The sequence below is a fragment of the Cynocephalus volans genome, chromosome 1 (genome assembly GCF_027409185.1).
Source record: "Cynocephalus volans isolate mCynVol1 chromosome 1, mCynVol1.pri, whole genome shotgun sequence".
Lineage (NCBI taxonomy): Eukaryota > Metazoa > Chordata > Mammalia > Dermoptera > Cynocephalidae > Cynocephalus > Cynocephalus volans.
Window position 1 is genome coordinate 130,869,126 of NC_084460.1, and position 19,937 is coordinate 130,889,062.

Consider the following 19,937-nt stretch of genomic DNA (forward strand, 5'->3'; position numbering starts at 1 on the left):
ATTAACATGCTAAAAAAGAAAAAAATCATATGATCATATCACTTGACATAGAAATGATATTTGACAAAATTCAATGTCTATTTGTGGTAAAAACTGTCAGAAAAATAGGAATACAAGGAAACTTCCTCAACTTGATAAAGAGCATCTACAAAATATCTACAGTTTTAAAAAATACTTTAATTGTGAAAGACAATGTTTCCACCTAAGATTAGGAAAAAGGCAAGAATGTTTACTCTCACCACTCTTAACAACACAGCAATGGAAGTTCTCACCAGTGCAACAGGGTAAAGAAAAAAAGAAAGAAAATGTATAAAGATCAGAAATGGAGAAATAAAACCACTGTTTACATACATGATTGTTTAAATAGAAAATTCCAAGGTATCTACAAAACAAAAACAAAGACCTAGAAGCAACAAGTGAGTTCAGCAGGGTTGTAGGATACAAAATATACTAAAATCATGGTAAAATCAACTATATATCTATATACTAGCAGTGAATACATGAACACTGAAAAAAATACAATACCATTTACAATAGCTCAAAAACAAACACACAGGTGTGACACTAACAAAATATGTAAAGGACATGTATGCTATAAAACACTGATGAAAGAAATCAAGAGACTTAAATAAATGCAGTCAAACCATGTTCATGCATTGGAAGACTCAGAGTAGTAAAGATGTTAATCCTGCCCAAAGATACAGAGGTTTAATGCAATTTCTCTCAAAATACTCATACCAGCAAGATTTTTTGTAAATATAGACGAGATTACTCTAAATTTTCATGGAAAACACTCAGCAAAGAGTCAAGAGTGCAGAGAAACTGGATCACTTACACGTTGCTGGTGAGAATGTAAAATGGTGCACCAACTCTAGAAAATAGTTTGGCAGTTTCTTAAATAAGCATGCAACTATCAGATGATCCAGCAACTGCATTCCTGGGCATTTATCCCAGAGGGGAAAACTTATGTTTATACAAAAACATGTAAATGAATGTTTATTGCAGCTTTGTTCATCATACCCCAAACCTGGAAACAGCCCAAATGTTTTTCAATAAGTGAATGGTTAAACCATGATACATACAATGAAATACTATTCAGCAATAAAAAGGAATGAGCTATTGGTAGACACAAATCCTGGACAGATCTACACGAAGTTACACTGAGTGAAAATAACCAATACAAAAGGTCACATACTGTGTGATTCCATTCATATAACATTCTTGAAATGAGATAATTATAAAAACGGAGAACATATTAGTGGTTGCCAAGAATTAAGTAAAAGGGTGGGTGCAAGAACAAAGTGGCAATGTCTACAAAAGGACAACATAAGGAATTCCTGTTGTGATGGAAATGTTCTGTATCCTGATTTTATCAATGTCACTACCTTTGTTGTGATATTGTACTACAATTGTTACTACTGGGGAAAACTGTTTAAAGGCAACTCTGTTATTTATTAAAACTGCATGTGAATCTACAATTATCTAAAACTAAAAGTTAAAAAAAAAACAGTAAAAGAACAGGTTGGTAGAATTAGAATAAATATATTAATTCTATGTAAATAGAGGTAAAATGTTTTAAATGCTTTTAAAGCTGATTCAGAAGTCAATTCAGAGTCCACACCCTCTTTTCCCCCCTCATTTCAACTACCTAACTTTAGCCCATTTTACTACTCATTAATATGTTCTACAGAGAAATAATGCAACTAAAATCCTTTAATTACTGAGCAAAGTGTGACTAGGGTAATAGAAACTCACTCTCCCATGTAGCTCATGGGATCAGTGTCATGGTTTTAAGTTTAAATCTCATATTTAAGAAATAGCTTTTTGGAAAGTCAGATCGAGAATGCCAAGTTAGAACTGTTTGTATTATTTGGTTTTTATGTGCTATTTAGATTTCTCTTTGCATTAAATAATCAAAGAGCTATCCTTCAGACGAAGTTTCAATAAACATTTCAGTAACATATCACTGTTTCAGTTATTTTCTATATTCTATACATCATCTATTAAATATGTTAATTTTTCAGTAAAGTAATTTCTTAGTAGTCATGCTTTTTACACCAATAGATTTTTTCATGTTGATGTGGTCATCTTTAAATAAATATATATGTTTTTAATGAACTATGAATTTTCTTCCTTTGGCCCTTTATTTCTCAGGACAATTATAAGTCAAATTTTACAAAGGAAGATTAGGACAACAGTCCAAAACCTGGTACTTGAGTCAGGTTTTTGCCTCCAAATTATATTTTTCAATGTCCTTAACAACCCCATCTTACAAATACAATGACCAACTCTCAGGTCTCTCCTTACTGGACCTACCATGGTAGGTCTCTTTGTGCTTGAAAGACTTCCTTCACTTGCCTTTGAGGACAACATACTTCTTAAGATTTTCTTCTATCTCATTAGCCAAATCTCTGTTTCTTTTGCTAGTTCCTGCTCCTCCACCTGAAGCTCTAAATATTGGAGAGTACACTTTATTCATATTTTCTTCCTAAGTGATCCTATCCAGTCTTTATAAATCTGTCTTTAAATACCATCCATACAAAAAGATTCCCAAATTTACTTCCAGCTTCAGCCTCTCCCCGAGATTCAGGTTATATATTCAACAGCATACTAGATCTTTCTACACGTATATCAAATATGCATCTCCAACTTCATTAGAAAAAAAAACTCTTGATTTCCCCAACTCCCCAAACCGACTTCTCTCCCAGTCTTTTTGTTCTCCTAAATGGCATTTCCATGTATACAGTTGCACTGAACAGAACCTTAAGAATCATTATCCTTGATCTTTCTCTTTCCCTCACTCACTGAAGCAAGCTATTTGTCAAGCAGGCCAATATCATTCCTACCTCAGAGCCTTTCCAGAGAACACACTCCCCTTACCCACGAGTCACTTGTGTTCTTTTACTCTCCCCCAACCCTACCATCTAAGGCTCTCTCAAATGGCACCTGCGCGGAGAAGCTTTTCCTGACCATCCTAATTAAAAATATTATTCCCACCCATGTGATTTTCTATTCTCTTACATTCTTTTATTGTTTTCATAGCTTCTATCATTACCTGACATAATATTACACATATGCTTAACTGTACACTGTAGCTCCCTCCCCCACCCCCACCTCTTATCTGCAGGGGATATGTTTCAAGACCCCCAGTGGATGCCTGAAACCACAGATAGTACCGAATCCTAGCCAAGAAATGCCAAGGTCACCTTTTCACTTAAAGGAAGCACTTTATGGCTTCTCTTTGGCATATCTGAATTGCCAGCATCACTACTCTTGTGCTTTGGAACCATTATCAAGTAAATTAAGGGTTACCTGAACACAAGCACTGTAATACTATGACAATTGATCTGATAACTTAGAAGGCTACTAAGTGACTAACAGGCAGGGAGCATATATAGAGTGGATACACTGAACAAAGGGATGTTTTAGTCCAGGGCAAGACAGGACGGGAAAACACAAGATTTCATCACACTACTCAGAATGGTACACAATTTTAAATTAATGAATTGTTTATTTCTGGAATTTTCCGTGTAATATTTTCAGACTGCAGTGGACCATGGATAACCAAAACTGAGGAAAGCAAAACCACAGATAAGGGGAGACTACTGTCCTATTCATCTCCCATTCTGGACTGTCAGCACCTGGGTAGTAGAGATACTATCCTGTTCACTTAGAACTTCTGTTGCATTAGACACCCAAATAAATGAATTAATAATTAATTAATTAATAATTAATTCATGTATATCTACCTTTGCCACTAAGATAATAAAGTCTCTGCTCACATACTCTTTAATTTATCCTGTGAGAAACTCAGTGCATTTCCTGATTCTAAAGAAGTCTCTCACCTAGCATGGAAATTTTTCATGCACATTCTCTTTGAATATTGCCTCTTGTTCATTTCTCTATGTTCATCTTCTAAAGTTCTTGTTAGATTCATAATGGATTTCTCTACTATTCCCCTTTGTATTATGTGTATCCACTTTTGTTGCTTATAACAAAATACATGGAACTGGGTGATTTATAAAAAAAAAAAAAAAACATTTATTGCTTACAGTTTCTGAGGCTTGGAATTCCAAAGTCCATCTGGTAGTGGCAGCAGTGACCCAGGGGTCTCACATTGCAAGATGGTGGAAGCAGAGAGAGCAGAGAGAGAGAAAGACAGACTCTTCTCTTCTTTTATAGCCCTCAGAACCACCATTTTTAATCTTCACTACAGCATGGTCCTACTACAATCCAATCACCTCTTCAAGGCCCCACCTTTCAATTACCATAATAGGATTTCTCACCCTCTTAACAATCACAGTGGGAGCCAAGTTTCTAATACATCAAACTTGGGGAACACAATTCAAGCTTCAATGAGTTTTGGGGGTACATAATTCAATCCACTACACCCTTATATCTTAAATCATTCTGTTTCACACTTTCTGTCTTTATCTCCCAGTGATACAATCTGAGTAATTTCCTCATATATATAATGTTGGGGTTCAGAAAAGCAATACTCCAAAGTGAAGGCCTCAGAAGCAACCTATAAAGCAAAGTTTTCCTCTGACCTTCTCCTGCCCTCCTGTCTCTCAGCCTCAGGAACTAGAACCCTCTTCCCTGAGGCAGGTCATAGAAACTAGAAACTCTTATCCCCAAAGCCAGATATAAAAACTAAAATTATACACTAATCTATCCTCTCCCCAACTTCTGTCTTGGAGCTGGCCATAAAGAACTTCTTGGATCTATCTTGTCTGACTGTAGGTGATAAGACCCCTATTCCAGAAAGGATCCTGGTCCATACCCTGGAGGAAGGAATACTACACAGAGAGGCCAAGAAGAATCTGAACAGTCAGGACTTGCTGGGTTTCCCCACTCAGTCTATCAGCATTAGATCATACTTTTCTCCTCCAATCACATTTGTACCTGGCTCTCCTTGCTTCATAGAACCTAAGCATAAAATGGACACTTTTCCCTACATCTTTGGGTCTTCATTCTGAAGGCTCCTGTGTCAAGTAAAACTATGATCAAATAAATTTGTCAAGCCTTTTTTCCCTATTAATCTGCATTTATCAGTTGATTTTTCAGAAAACCTTCAGGTGTTTGAAGGGGAAGTCTTCCCTTGGCTCCTGCAATACCAGTTTACTGATCTCTCTTTAGCTGCTATTTCCCATATCCACTGCCATTTTTTAATTATTATTTTCAATGACAATATTTTTCATTTCTAGAAGTTGTATTTGGTCGTTTTTCAAATCTGCTTGGTGTTTTTGAGAATTTCCTATCTGTTGACCATACGTTTAATTCCTTCTATTAAGTCTTCAATAATATCATGACTTTTGTAGTCTCTATTTGGTGGTTTCATTACCTGAAATTTTGGAGGGTCTAATATGCTATTTACTTCATCGCCTTCTGCTCACTCATAGAGTATTAAATTCAGGCCTCAAAACTTCATGAGAGATGAACTATAGTAATGTATTCTCAGGAGAAACTTCCCCCGCCCTACCCCAAGCCCAGGTTTAGACAGACAAGCTTCCTTGTCTTCAACCAGCAGATGTAGGTGAATTTTTCTCCTAGTCTACATTTCACAGAGGGTATAACTCTTCAGGAGTCATGGCTTTATAAAGAGTTCTCAGTTCCAACTCATACAGCTCCAAGGCATCACTTCCTATCCTATTCCCTGGGTGGCCATTAAAGCTGGAGCAAACTCCTCAGGGCTGCCTCACGTGCTTACAACTCTAGTAATCAGTTCCCTCTTCTTTTTAGCCCTAAGGTGTTTCCCTTACTATTTTGTGAGCATTATAAAAAAGAAAGTTTATAATATTTTATCCATCATTTCTAAGTACTTTTAACAGAAGAGCATTTAAGTTAAACAGTCCCCTCCCCATATTGCCAGAAGTATTGGTTTCTATTTCTTTGTAATTAAATCTAAAACTGTTAAAATATATCTGCGTTTATCAAACAGTATCTACCTAGACTTGAAATTTTTCAAATTGGATAAAATGTGTTTTTTTAATCCAACATAAATTGGAAAATGAGTTTATTCTTTTTTATTGGTCACCAAAGTGAAAGTCCGAAATATCTAACTTGAATAAATAAATCTAAGATATGTTGTCATGGAGGACAACATGATTATAAGAAACCTCTTCTCCAAAGCTGCCAAAGTATGTTACAAACACACTAATTAACCCTCCTGGGCTTTTAAAAAAATTTTTTACAGTACATTAATCCTCATAATGTACCTATAAATCAGCTTTGTGGCGAGTTTTATCCCCAAGTTACGAGTAGAAAAACTTACCTGTGAATAACATGACTATGATCATTCTATAAGTCAATGATAAAGTACAGAACCAAATCTTCTGATTTCTTGAACAACTAAAGATAACTTGATTATGACCTAGAAAAACTCAAATCTAAGTATTTTCTATTAAAACAGATGTATACTGGTTAATATCTGTATACATGTAAATAATGTTTTAAAATCTAGACTTTTTTTTCTTAAAATGTTTTAAAACAAACAAACAAAATAATCAGTTAGAACTTTAATCTCTTTTAAAATTCTCCTACTCCATCATTTTTTTCTATTTCCCTTCCTAAATCAAAGACCTGAGGAATCTGAGATTTCATATCTTCCTCATTCCACATGTTTGTCAAGATTTTCAAATACACAATTATTCAAAGAAAAACACATATAGAACTTTTGAACAAATTAAGTTTTAGTTACACAATTCAGAAAGCTTTATGAATCCCTTTACTTTTAAAAATACCATTATCAACTAAATCAGCTATTAAGGAAATAAGTATATACAAATAACAAATATTTTCATTTTTCATTACTAATATTAATGAAATACCAAAGTACAAAAGAATACTTAATATCAAATATCTTATCTACAGCACTATTACATCTATCAAAAAATCCAGTTAAATATGTCATCTTCTAAACACACGTAACAGAAAATCTCAAAGGCTTTTTTCTACTTCCAATAGTTGCTAACTCTACATCACTAAGAGAAGTTGCACTAAATAAATGCATCTGCTGCAGATCTCTGCTTTTCCTCTGGGACCTTAATCCACATAGAATATACCATTATTTTACTCAAGAAGAAAAAAACTTTTTTGTTTGGATTTTCTTTTTCTTTTGCTATGTATTTTTACTAACAGTTAAAGGGCAAAATCACAAATATTTATTTGCTATTAACTTTATTTTAAATCTCATTTCTTCATTCCACATCATTTTTATTGTTTCATTAGTATGTAAAAGTTAATAATAAAACTCATTTTCCACACACTAGGATTAAATATTTTAATTTTTAAATAAAAATAAAACAAATACAACGATTAAGTTTCCTGTCTTTAGATTACAGGATTGAAATAGAAAATCTGAAGCTGTTGATCTCACTGTCAACCATACTCCTTTATATTAAAGTCTTACCATCAGGAAGACACTAATTAACCAATCTCTTAAACAGCACGAGGTTACTACTGATAAAAGACACATCAGTATGGTAATACCGTGACCTAATCTCTAATTTTATAGGTGAGGTAACTGAGGTCAGACAGGTTATACGACATATTCAAGATCACCACACAGTGAAATCACCAGAGAGAGAGCAGACCCACTATTCCAGATGTTTTGTTCCCGATCTCCAATTTGTTCAACTATATCATGCTGCCCTCTAAATTAGCCAGGCCAGAACATCTGAGTTATTCTACATTAGTGAATTTTCCAAATCCCTAGAGCTTAACTGTTTAAATACTAAAACTGTAAAAAGTTATCAATCCTTTTGGTAGAAATCTTCCTAAAGCGAAAAGGCATAACTCCAGATTCCTTGGATGTTCCACTGAAATTGCTCTCAAATTCTTAATTATTTGCTTAAACACCAGGTCATGTGCCTCATGAATATTTTCCTGCTATGCTACTGGTCTTCCTTATGTTAATTTTGGATCCCTCTTGAACTCCATTATATGGTATTCATTCAATTCCTACTTTATTGCAGGGAGAAAAAATGAATACAGAAACATGGTAGAGTCAGTGCTAGAAACAGATGGATTTTAAATGGCAAAGAAAAATGAATTATTTATTTTCCAGACTTCTTAAACACCATTTCTATCAGTTATAGTACTGTATTAGAGCAAGAGCCCACTTAACTGAACAGACCTTAGCCTCCACATTAAGAGGCCCAGGTTGATAATTTTTGAGACTCTGCTGTCATTTTGTGCTGCTGTCCATGTGTTACTATCAAGTAATTACCCTATCTCCAGCATCCTATTCAACTTACTTAAGCATATAAAAAATATAGTGAAAATATATTAAAGAAACTCCAAATGAAGATTTGAGGAATTCTCTTATTACTAGATACATGTGCATGAACTCTGATTTAGCCAAGCACGGTCTTTTTGTTCGTCTGTTTGCTTCTGTTTGCTTCTGAGTTCTTGATAGTTCTGGTTTCTGGGTAAATGACCTCTAGAAAAGTCTCTAAAACTTCTGAGATGTTGTATTTGCTTTTAAATCTGTTCTACATTAATTCATATAAAAATTCCTTAAAAGAATGTGTTTGCAATAAGCTGAAGTACCCAAACTGAGCCAAAGTAGACCTTCGACACACTAAACCAGTGTTTCTCAAACATTAATGTACATGCAAATCCCCTGGAAATCTCCAGAAAAATGAAGATTCTGATCCAGTAGGTCTGAGGTTGGGCCCAAGATTTTGCATTTCTAATCAGCTGGCAGATTATGCTAAGTCTGCTGGCCCCACAAACTATACTTTGAGTAGTAAGCATCTATAACACATATCATCTCTTTTTTTCTCCTTCTATTTTAAAATTCTCTCATTCTCTTGCTTTTTCCTTTTCCTACATTACTTTTTCTCTCTCTAAGATTGCCAAGAGTAACCACAGTAACTGCTTAGCCCTGTAGATAGCTCTAGGACCTGTGAAGATTCCCAATCTATTACATAAGCTATAAAAATCACAGTACAGAAGTGTCAGAACACTACAAGTAATAAACCTTTTCTAAATGTGACCAAAAATAATATAGTCAGTATCGATGGCATGATTTTTGGGATGTGTTGTCATTTTGGTATATGTCTTATCAATTAAATAGTTTCCTTAGGACATGGTTCAAAAAAACTTACGATGTTAAATTTCTTAAAAGGAGGTCAGAACCTATTAGCCATATTAATATTCAATAACATTCCAAAGTTAATTATGAACAGAATGACGCTACCTGCCCTGGGACCTGGGGCCTGGAGAAAGGGACCAGACCTCCTCCCACAACCAGGCACACCATGCCAGCACCTCAGGGCCTGCCCAGGGACCCGGGGTGTGGAGAAGGGGACTGGACCCCCCTCCTACAACCAGGTACACTGCGCCAGCACCTTGGGGCCTGTGCTGGGACCCGGGGCATGGAGAAGGGGCCCAGACCCCCCTCCCATAACCAGGCACCCCGTGCCAACACTCCGTGGCCCACACAGGGACCTGGGGTATGGAGCCAGGGACTGAATCCCACTCCCACAACCAGGGACCCCGTGTCAGCACCTCGGTGCCTGCCCTGGGACCCAGGGCATGGAGAAGGGGACCGGACCCCCCCCACAACCAGGCACTCTGGGACAGCGAATCAGGGCCCTGCCCAGGGTCCTGAGGTGTGGAGAAGGAGACCGGACCCCCCTCTCCCACAACCAGGCACACTGTACCAGTGCCTTGGGGCCTGCCCGGGGACCTGGGGCATGGAGACGGGGACAAGACCCCCATCCCACAACCAGGCACCCTGTGCCAGCGCCCCAGGGCCCACCCAGGGACCCAGGGTACGGAGCCGAGGTCAGGACCCCCTCCCACAACCAGGCACTCCATGCTAGTGCCTCAGCGCCTTCCTTGAGACGCAGGGCATGGAAAAGGGGACCAGACGCCCCCCCCACAACCAGGCTCACCATGCCAGCACCTCGGGGCCTGCCCAGAGACACAGGGTAAGGAGCTGGGACCAGACCCACCCTTCCACAACCAGGTCAGTGCATCAGGGCCCACCCAGGGGCCCGAAGCATGCAGAAGGGGACCAAACCTCCCTCCCACAACCAGGCACACCGTGCCAGTGCCTTGGGGCCCGCCCAGGGACCCAGGACATGGAGAAGAGGACTAGACCCCCTTCCCACAACCAGGCACCCCATGCCAATGCTTCAGGGCCTGCTCAGGGACCCGGGGGAAGGAGAAGGGGACCGGAACTCCCTCCCACAACCAGGCACACCACACCAGTGCCTTGGTACCCATGCTGGGACCTGGGGAATGGAGAAGGGGACCAAACCCACCTCTCACAACCAGGCACCCCATGCAAGAACCTCGGGGCCAGCCCAGGGACCCAGGGTATGGAGCTGGGGACCAGACCCCCCTTCCAGAACCAGGCACCCTGTGCCAGCGCCCTGGGGCCCACAAGGGGTCCCAGGATATGGGGCTGGAGACAGGACCCTCCTCCCACAACCAGACACCCTGTGCCAGCTCCTTGGGGCCTGCCCTGGGACCCGGGGCCTGGAGAAGGGGACCGGACCCCCCCCCCCCAACTAGGCACATCGCACCAGTGCTTCAGGTCAGCCTGTGGACCCAAGGCATAGAGAAGGGGACCAGACTCCCTCCCACAACCAGGCACCCCATGCCAGCACCTCAAGGCCCACCTGGGGACCCGGGGTATGGAGCCTGCGACCGGAGCCTCCCTCCCACAACCAGGCACCCTGTGCCAGGGCCTCAGGGCCCACCCGGGGATCCAGGGCAAGGAGAAAGGGATTGGACCGCCATCCCACAACCAGGCACACCATGCCAGCACCTCAGGACCCACTCGGGGACCTGGGCATGGAACTGGGGATCAGACACTCTTCCACAACCAGGCACACTGCCAGCACCACAAAGCAGGCCAAAAACATCTCCTCCATGTGGGTGGCCCACCACAGCCACCACGATAACCATGGCTGCCGTGAAGGCGGCTAGATGCCACAACCACTGGACAGATGGTCCACCAGCCACTGGAGTGAGTTGACATAAGGTGAGTCATCAGCAGAGGAAAAGAAAGGAGGAGGATGTCTGTCTCCACAGAGCTCATTTCATAGTGACGGAAGAGACATCTGCTCTATGATAGTATTGGGGGACCTGATCACGCCTCTCAGCACTGGACAGACCATTTGGGCAGCAAATCAACAAAGTAACCATTATTCTTTCAGAGGGAGAGAAGAAACCTAGGGTAATCAGAGGGGGGAGGGGGAGAGGAAGGGGGATGAGGAGGGATTGGACAAGGGGCATAAAGAATAATTACAATTTGTGACAATATATATGCTAGAAATATTGATTCGATCAACATATCTCAATGTTGAAACCCCAAAATAGGCATAATAAAAAAAAAGTATTATCTTAATAATAATAAAAAAAAAGAATGATGCTACCTGTACTAATCCTTATAACCTGTTAATATTATATCTTTTTTTAGTCCACTCTAAAATTATAAGAAAATATGCTACCAATTATACCTAATCTTCAAAAGATCAACTTTCTAACGAACTTATATTGGAACTATACATGACTTATAATCTTATATAAATTTCATTTATATTATACCAGATTCTATCAAATGGCTCATAACTCTAATAGAAATTGCTAGATTCAGAATGAGTCCTTTTAATACAATAAATGTTAGCATTGACTTGGTAAGAGAAACATCATTCTTACAAAAAGACTAAGATCTCAATATGCCTAATCAGCAAGCAGTATTATTTTACACTGTGGAAACCTGAAGCATATCCAAGTTGTACAACCAAGCAAGCACAGTGCAGACAGAATATGTACTTTAAAACTCACCCTACAGTCATTATACACTATAGGTCAAACATTGTAAAAACTTCCTCTAGGCACAGGAACTAATTTTTTAAATCAAAATTATATAAACTAGCTGGTTTCTCAGTATCACTTAGAAATGTGGTTTCTGTATGTTAGTTTCCTGCCAATAGAGTGAGCAACAATGTCAGTGGAATATGACTCTGTGGTGTAGTCTTCTCACAAGGAAATTGAAACAGATAATTCTTCTCCCTCAAACCAGACAACAGTGCATTCTAGTGGTCAAAGGATACCATAATCAGAAACGTATTTAGGACTCGACTAAAACCTAAACATCTAAAATCTAGAAGCTAATAAGAAAATACTATATTAATTACTGTACACTTAAAAAAATTTTTTGTTCAAGATTAAAATGAAGATATAAAAAAGAAAATATATTACCCAAAAGCTCCAGTCACCACTCCAGTTATGTAAATTTGGTCCCTGTTTTTTAGCTGACACTGTATTATTCTCATCCACAATTGTACTAGGATTTTCCTCTACTTCCTCCTGTAAGTTGGTGGCAAGACTTGAATCCCCTTCATTTATTACCTAGAAACAAATATCAAGCAATTTAAATTACTTACTGAGAATTGCCCATTTTTAAAAGATTTAATGTTCAAACATATAAATTAATTTTAAAAGGTCTATATTTAAACTTTTAGAAGACAGTAATCAATATGTTTTTGCTTCTATAATTCATACATTTAAACATGCAACAAATATTTTCCAACTATTGTTAGGTAATTTAGGTAGCACAGGGATGCAAAAGTGAATAAAACAAAATCCTTAGTCTCCAGAAGTTCAGTCTGCTAGAGGAACAATTAAACAGTAAAAATACTATGTAATGGGAGTGTCACTTGGTACAACCACTTCAGAGAACAATTTGCAGCACCCAGTAGGGACTAAGATGGGCACATGCTACAACCCAGCAACTTAATGAGCACATGGAGTCAAGGATGTTTGTAATACTAAGAAAGTGGAAATAACCTCACTGCCCATTGATAGAGAAAGTAGTAAATAAGCTCTGATTTATACAAACAATGGAGTTAAAATGAATGAATCAGATGTCTTGTAATGGCTAGATTCCTTGTCCTTCCCACTCCTTTAAATCCTTGTTTTTACCTTTGATTTAATTGTGTTAACTAATATTTGCCTGTATGTAAGTTTTATCTGGAGTGTGTTAAGGGTTAAACAGCTAAATGCATTTTTGAACTCTGTAGCTCTGTGGTCACAAGCTTGTTCTTGTGTTAGCAAAAAACCACAGACTGCTACCTCTTTCCTGAGTAGATGAGAGACAGAGTTGCTCTCTAAAGCAGACCCCTCCTCAAGTAACCACACTTCCTGCCCTTGCACCCAGGTGTGATAAAGACCCTTACTCAAAACCACATACCCACTGTTTGGAAACTGTCTCGCTCCTTGACCACGCTTCTTGTTGTTGTGCCCAACTGTAAAATGGTTGGACCAGCTGCTATCAGTCCCTTACCCAAAGTAACCACTTGCTTAAGACCCCTGATATGGGGGACTCTGCCTAAAGACAGGCAAAAAAGCCCACAGAAATGCTTGCTGCTTACCTACCCAAGGAAAGTATAAAAGCTTAGTCCCCTCTGTAAACAGGACTCGGGCTTTGGAATTCTAATCTCCCTGAGTCAGCTGGCTTAATAAACCTTTCTTCTCCGCCCTCTCTGAGTGACTGAGTTTCCTTGGCGACACCCTTCTGTAACAGTCTCACCCATGCATTGGCTCTCAATCTATAGAGTGCACAAGGAAATGATTACACTCTGCAAGATTTGGGTCCATTGTGTGGTGGCTCATGAAAGAGTAGTCATTAGGGAGTTTTAAAAAGAGAGAGAGAAAAGAGGGTGTAGGGAGCAGCCATTATAAGAGCACTTTTTAGCTCACCAGGACCGCTAAATATCTCTGCTATTGCTGCTGCTGCCACCAATGCTTCTGTTGTAATGAAGATCCTGTCCTCAGGGATATACAGTAAAGCAACCATGACACCCCTGTCGTGTGGCAAAGGGGTAAGTCAAACCTAATTTAAATTCTGGGTTCTTAAACACTACAAAGTAACCGTTGCCACTGGGGAAAACTCTAACCCTAATGATACTGATTTGAGGCTCTCTGGAGGAAGAAATTTGTAAATATGAAAGGGTAGAGAGGATCTCTTCCACCCAAAGTATATCCAGTAACCTCCAAAAAGAGAGAAAGAAACAACCCTGGATAGAGGGGAAGTAAACAGACAAACAAACAAACAAACAAAAATTTAAAAAGAAGTCTTTGATTAGAGCTAGTTGGAAATATAAAATTTATTTAAATAATTTATACATCAAAAGATAAAAGATTGGCTTTTGCACCTCTACAGCATAGGTTCTGGATTAACTTCAATATCTGCTAATATGCATCACTTGGCAAATCTTTATGGGTTGAACCAATACCAGGGTTCAAATTACAGTTATACCTAGAGATCTCACTAAATTTAAACAAGGTATTTCCTATATTCTTAGAGGAGTTACTTAACATAAAGTAGACAACAAAAATAGGCATGTCTCACCTTAACCATCAGAGCTATTATTGCCTTGCCTAAATTCTCCATGGTCATGGTATACATTCCCTAAAATATCCAAAGTGGCCATGGATACTCTGACCCAATGAGTAATCAATTAAATCAAGTCTTTGGAGCTTACAAATTGGCTCTTTGAAAAGTGGACTATGGACCACCACCCCCAACCCCTAGTTAAAATAATACGGCCCAATGTGAAATATAATAGTTGGCCCTTCAAGGATTGGCACTTACTGCATAAGACTTAATTAGTAAAAGAGTGGTTATCCCTACTGCTTCTCCATTTACCATCCCAACTGGGCCTGTTAAACTTGGAAAAAATGAATGGTGCCTCATGGTTGATTACTGCATCCTTCATGCTGTGGTCTTACCCATGAAGGCTCCTATACCCAATACTACTGAAATTACTGAGTATCCAATCAGCAACTAATAAATATTTTGCAATTATAGATTTGGCTAACATGTTCTGTTCAGTGCCTCTTTCAACAACCTCTCAGCCACAATTTGCCTTCACCTCCAGAGGGACACAATATACCCTTACTAGGCTACCCATGGAGTACCTCAACAGCCTTACCATTGTACACAACTTTTACAGGAAAGGTCTCAATTTAATTACACCCAGTTTTCTCCAGAAGAGCAGGTAGAACATTACATTGATGATGTTCTCCTCTGAGGACAGTCTTTTTACACATCTATTCAGGACATACAAACACAAAGCAGTGCACAAAAGGGAGATGGGCCATTGCCCCACATGGTGTAAGGTCGGCCACCTTGGTTAAATTTCTGAAAATTATTTGGTAAACCAAGGGCCACTACTCCATCCCTGACAGTGTCAAGAAACAGCTATTGACCCTCTTAGCACCCACAATGTTAAAACAAGTCCAATACCTTTCAGGCCTTTTTCAGTTCTGGAGGCAACATCATTCTCATTTACAATTTTACTTAAGTCCTTTTAAACTGTTCCTTTCAAATCAGTCCATCCTGAATGTGGCCCCCTCCAAAAACATGTTCTAGAATCTGTCCAAATTGTAATACAACAGACACTCCCCTTAGTACTATCCCCTCATCCCACCCCCAAAACACACTCACACTCACACACACACACACACACACACACACACACACACACACACACACACAGAATCCTTCACCATAAAGGCTTTAGAAACCTCTTCTCAAGAGTGACTGAACCACCTAATGTCCATAAGTTATCCACAGACTTCTGATACAAGAAACTATCACCTCAGTCCACACCACATGCTATTAGAGCAGCAATTGCTGGCAGCATCCTGGGCTCTCCTAGAAATAAAGGCTCTCACAAGCCCTGAGCCTGCGACCCTCCATATCCAATTGCCCATTATGTCTTGGGTCACAGGAGCAGCACCCTGCAAGCTCTGCACAGCCACCACACCCTCCTTATTAGAGGACAGAGCCAAATCTGGGCCTTCCAGCATATTCCACCTGCAGAAGGGCATGGCCTCCCCTATCCTCATTGCCTTGGCAGATGCCATGGTGCTGGAAGAGGACTCCCCTCTCCTAGACCCCTTGTCTACCTAGAGAGCAACCAGGGTTCAACTGAATGAACAGCAAAGGGAGTTTGTATACTTTACAGACAGCATCACCACCATTACACATGATGGAGCTCACTGGAGACCACCTGCTTTTCATCCCTTAACCAGGATGTCTCTGATAAAGGACAAGACCCAAGGGTCAGCACAACTGACTGAACTTCAGGATGTCATCTTTACACTGAATGCACTGGCCAACAAATGGCTCCATCTGCACATTTTTACAGACTCTTGAGCCATTGTCTCAGAGTTGCCCCTTTTGGAATAAAGAACTCTGGGACTTTCTTGTCTCACAGATACCAAAATATAAATCAAGGTCACACGTCTCTACATATACTAAAGCCATAGTACAAGGCCTCACCAAGACATTCCTTACACATTTCAGAGTTCCAGACATTACTGATAGTGACAAAGGCATTCATTTTATTTCTCAAAATACAACTTTGGGCTCCTGAACAAAGCTTTCAATGGGACTTTCACCTTCCTTACTGGTTTCAGTCTGCAGACCTCACAGAAAGTCACAATGGCTTCCGTAAATTCAAATGCAATTAAATGAAAAATGGTACATTTCAGTCATCAGTCAATCAAGGGTGAATTTTTTTTTTTTTTTTCCTGACCGGTAAGGGGATTGTAACCCCCAGCTTGGTGCTGTCTGCACCACGCTCAGCCAGTGAGTGAACCGGCCATCCCTATATAAGATCCGAACCTGCAACCTTGGCGCTACCAGCGCTGCACTCTCCCGAGTGAGCCACGGGGCCGGACCAAGGGTGAATTTTAATAAGAAGTCTGGTTCAACTTTTTAATGTTTGCCTGCTGACAACTTTTAAGCCTCATCCCTCTCTCTTTCTCTTCTGTCCCTCACCTGGGTAAGCTGATGATAAAGCCTAGATGCTCTTTACTTTGTCATGGCCAGAAGATTCAAAACAAGCAAGGTCCTGCCCACACACAGGGACTCTCACCCCAGCCCCTAACCACATTAAAAACCTGGAGCCAGTCTCCTTTCCTTGCTCTTTTAAGCCATTTTGGTCCTGCTTTAGAGGCCTGCCCTGCTCTCCCCAGAGACCTCAATTATGTAAGTAATAGACTTTTTCATACTCTCATGGTGTGTGTGTGTGTGTGTGCCATCGTCAGTTTCCACATCTGAATCAAATTTGGGGTGGGGGTCCATTCTGGCTTTCTAAGGTGGCTATAACAGGTTCCCGTCTAATTTATAAATTGTGTGGTCCTTGGCAAAGTTACTCAATCTCTATAAATCTGTTTCCTCCACTCTACAACAGTTGTAATAATTCTCTCTAGTCTAGACAGTAAGCTTATCGAGAGCAGGGATCATATCTGTTGTTCACCATCTTATCCGGAAGACCCAGTGCCAGGAACACGGATCAAAGAACGAATGGTTGGGTTCATGAATACCTACCTTACTTATTACATTGTTATGAGAATCAGTTGAAATAATACATCCATTCATTCAACAATTTGAGTGCCTCTTCCCATGTAAACTGTAAAATGCCCTTTAAAAGGTTTGCACTGATTGCAGTTTTTTAAATGTGAAACATATACACACACAACCAATGTAAAAGTAATGAGAACAGTGTTCAGAAATGTAGGTATCCCTACAACAAAAGTAGGTTTTCACCCTTAAGGTTAATAAGCAAGTTTTCCCGTTTTGTCAAATAAGGTAGTAAACAACAAAACTAGTTGAAACCAAAAACTTTGTTGACAGCACCGTGATTTAAACCATCTGGGCCCTTTTTAGCAAGGGCTGATAGTGAAGGAAGGGGGTCAGAATGTCGACAGTGGAGCCTGACTCAGTGCGGCCAGAGGCTGGCACACCTGGATTAGGACAGGTCGGGACCACATTCGGGCACTCAACGCCCCCGAGAAGCAGACGCTCCCGCCTCCGCCCGAGGGGAAAGGCTCGCAGGAAGCACAGGAAACGTCTCCTCGGTAACAACTTTCCAAATCACGCTAAAGAGCACCGAGAAAAGGGAAGGGAGGGATTAAACGCCGCAATCTGAGAACGTTCAAACAACCAACGGGGGGAAAACAGCTGGATAAAGCCGCCGCTTGGGAACGCGCCGCAGCGAGGCCCGCTTACCTGGCGGACACTCAGGGCGCCTTCCATCACGGTCCCCTGGGCCGCCGCCGCGGAACCGCGCACGCGCGCCCACTTGCGCCCCGCCGCGGGGAGGGGGCGGCCAGGAGCGCGCTTCGGTCTCCGGGCCCTGCGCTCCTCGTCCACTAGTACCATCAGGGTCCCGCCCGCGCGCCTTGCGCCCTCTGGCGGTAATTTGTGGCCCTTCCCTTTGTCTACATTCTAAAGATAACTGGTAATTTGTTAGCCTGGAAGCTAATCTTGACCAGGGCTCAGAATGAACCTTACCTTCCAACCTCAAACTCCTGTGCCTACTTGGGAATAGCATACCCTACTCCGATATGCGGAAAAGCGAATTGCGTGAGAAAATCTTGTTCCTTCAAATAAGAGATTGGGAAATACCTCATGTTCTCTCTCATAACTGGATGCTAGGGAGGGAGGGAAGGAAGAAGGAAGTAATGAAGGAAAGAAAGAAAAGACCACAACAATACGTTGAGCTTTCAGAAGGAGAGAGCAAACCTAAGGACACTAGAGATGGGGGGAGGGAGGGGGTTTGGAAAGTGATAGGTCGGCCAAAGGGCATAAAGAAATATCACGATTTGTAAAAATGAATATGCTAATAATAAATAAAATTTTTAAATAAAATTTTTTTTTAAAAAAGGGATTGAAGTTACTGATAAAAAGCTATTTAGTATTGCAAATCCTTGGTTCCCAAAAACACAGCTGTAAAAGACACTGTAGAACAATCAGAGAAGATTGGATAAGAAGTGTCTGTTAGAGTTGAGGTTATGGAATAATTATTTATGGATACATTTATAAATATTCATTTATGGATAATTAATATCCGTGATTACGTTGGAGAATGTCTTTATCATTAGAATATTTGTGCTGAATATTTAGGAGTTAAGTGTCATAATGTCTGCAACTTGCTTTCAAATGCTTCAATAAAGACAGATAAATACGGAGAGCAAAATGTTAACAATATTTGCATCTAAATGGAGGGTATAACACTGATGCTTTTACTGTTTTCATATGTTTGCAAGTCATAATGTGAAGTTGAGGAAAGGGAAAATATTTGAAACAAGTTCCACAAAAAGTCAGATATTGAGTATATTTTCAAATGTACATTACATACTAAAGGACAAATTACCTAATAAGATAGTCAGTAAAGGACAGGTTTTGATCCTTGTCCTGCAAAACTTTGCACAGCTGTGTTCCATTGAACAACAACAAAAAAATCACAGAACACCAATATTCAACAAGGCCACTCTGTGATCGTGATAGAGCAAGACAGAAACAAGGCCACTGTGTAATCATGTCTAAACACAGACAGAAATATGCACATGGTTCAAACCACAAAAATGACTAAATATCCCCAGTGCTGCCTGATATGAATGACTGCCACTTCTTTCCCAGTCACAGCTTTAGCTTCACTTTATTCCACTTATCTTTTAGATAAGGTGTATTAAGATATCCAATAATAGAATTACCACAACTTCTTTACAACATCTAATCCGGGAAAAAGCCCCTCTTCTTGATCCTCCCACCTTTATTTCACCCTACTCAAACAAAACCCAAATCCTATAATAAATCCTCCTCATGGTCCTCCATGGTGTGCTTTCACCCTTGTTGCAATGAGTCAATAAACCCAACATTGTTCAACTACAGGTGTGTTCCTGGTGGTCTTTGGCTGAAATGAAATAAAACATAAGGTGAATGTGAATATGAAGGAAAAGTTGTTGGAAGTTTGAAGATAAAGGAGAAATTATAAAATACTTAGGAACATAATAAAATTAAGGAAAATGGTAGGATTGCTGGGCAACACCTATGCTTAATGAAGATTAAAACCACAGTGAAATACTATTTTTCACCTATTAAATTGAGAAATGCA

At 40.0% G+C, this 19,937-nt stretch overlaps 1 protein-coding gene across 1 annotated transcript in view; it reads right to left on the reverse strand.

Annotated features, from left to right (window-relative positions):
- Nucleotides 1–18,086, reverse strand: part of GRAMD1C (GRAM domain containing 1C) — a 95,745-nt gene extending 77,659 nt beyond the window's left edge. Inside the window, exons 1-2 of the mRNA XM_063111377.1 lie at nucleotides 18,050–18,086; nucleotides 12,226–12,375 (exon numbers count right to left, since the gene is read on the reverse strand). Coding sequence (XP_062967447.1) covers nucleotides 12,226–12,375; nucleotides 18,050–18,076 — 177 coding nt within the window. The 5' untranslated portion in view covers nucleotides 18,077–18,086. The remainder of the gene's footprint in view (nucleotides 1–12,225; nucleotides 12,376–18,049) is intronic.
- Nucleotides 18,087–19,937: the final 1,851 nt, after the last annotated feature.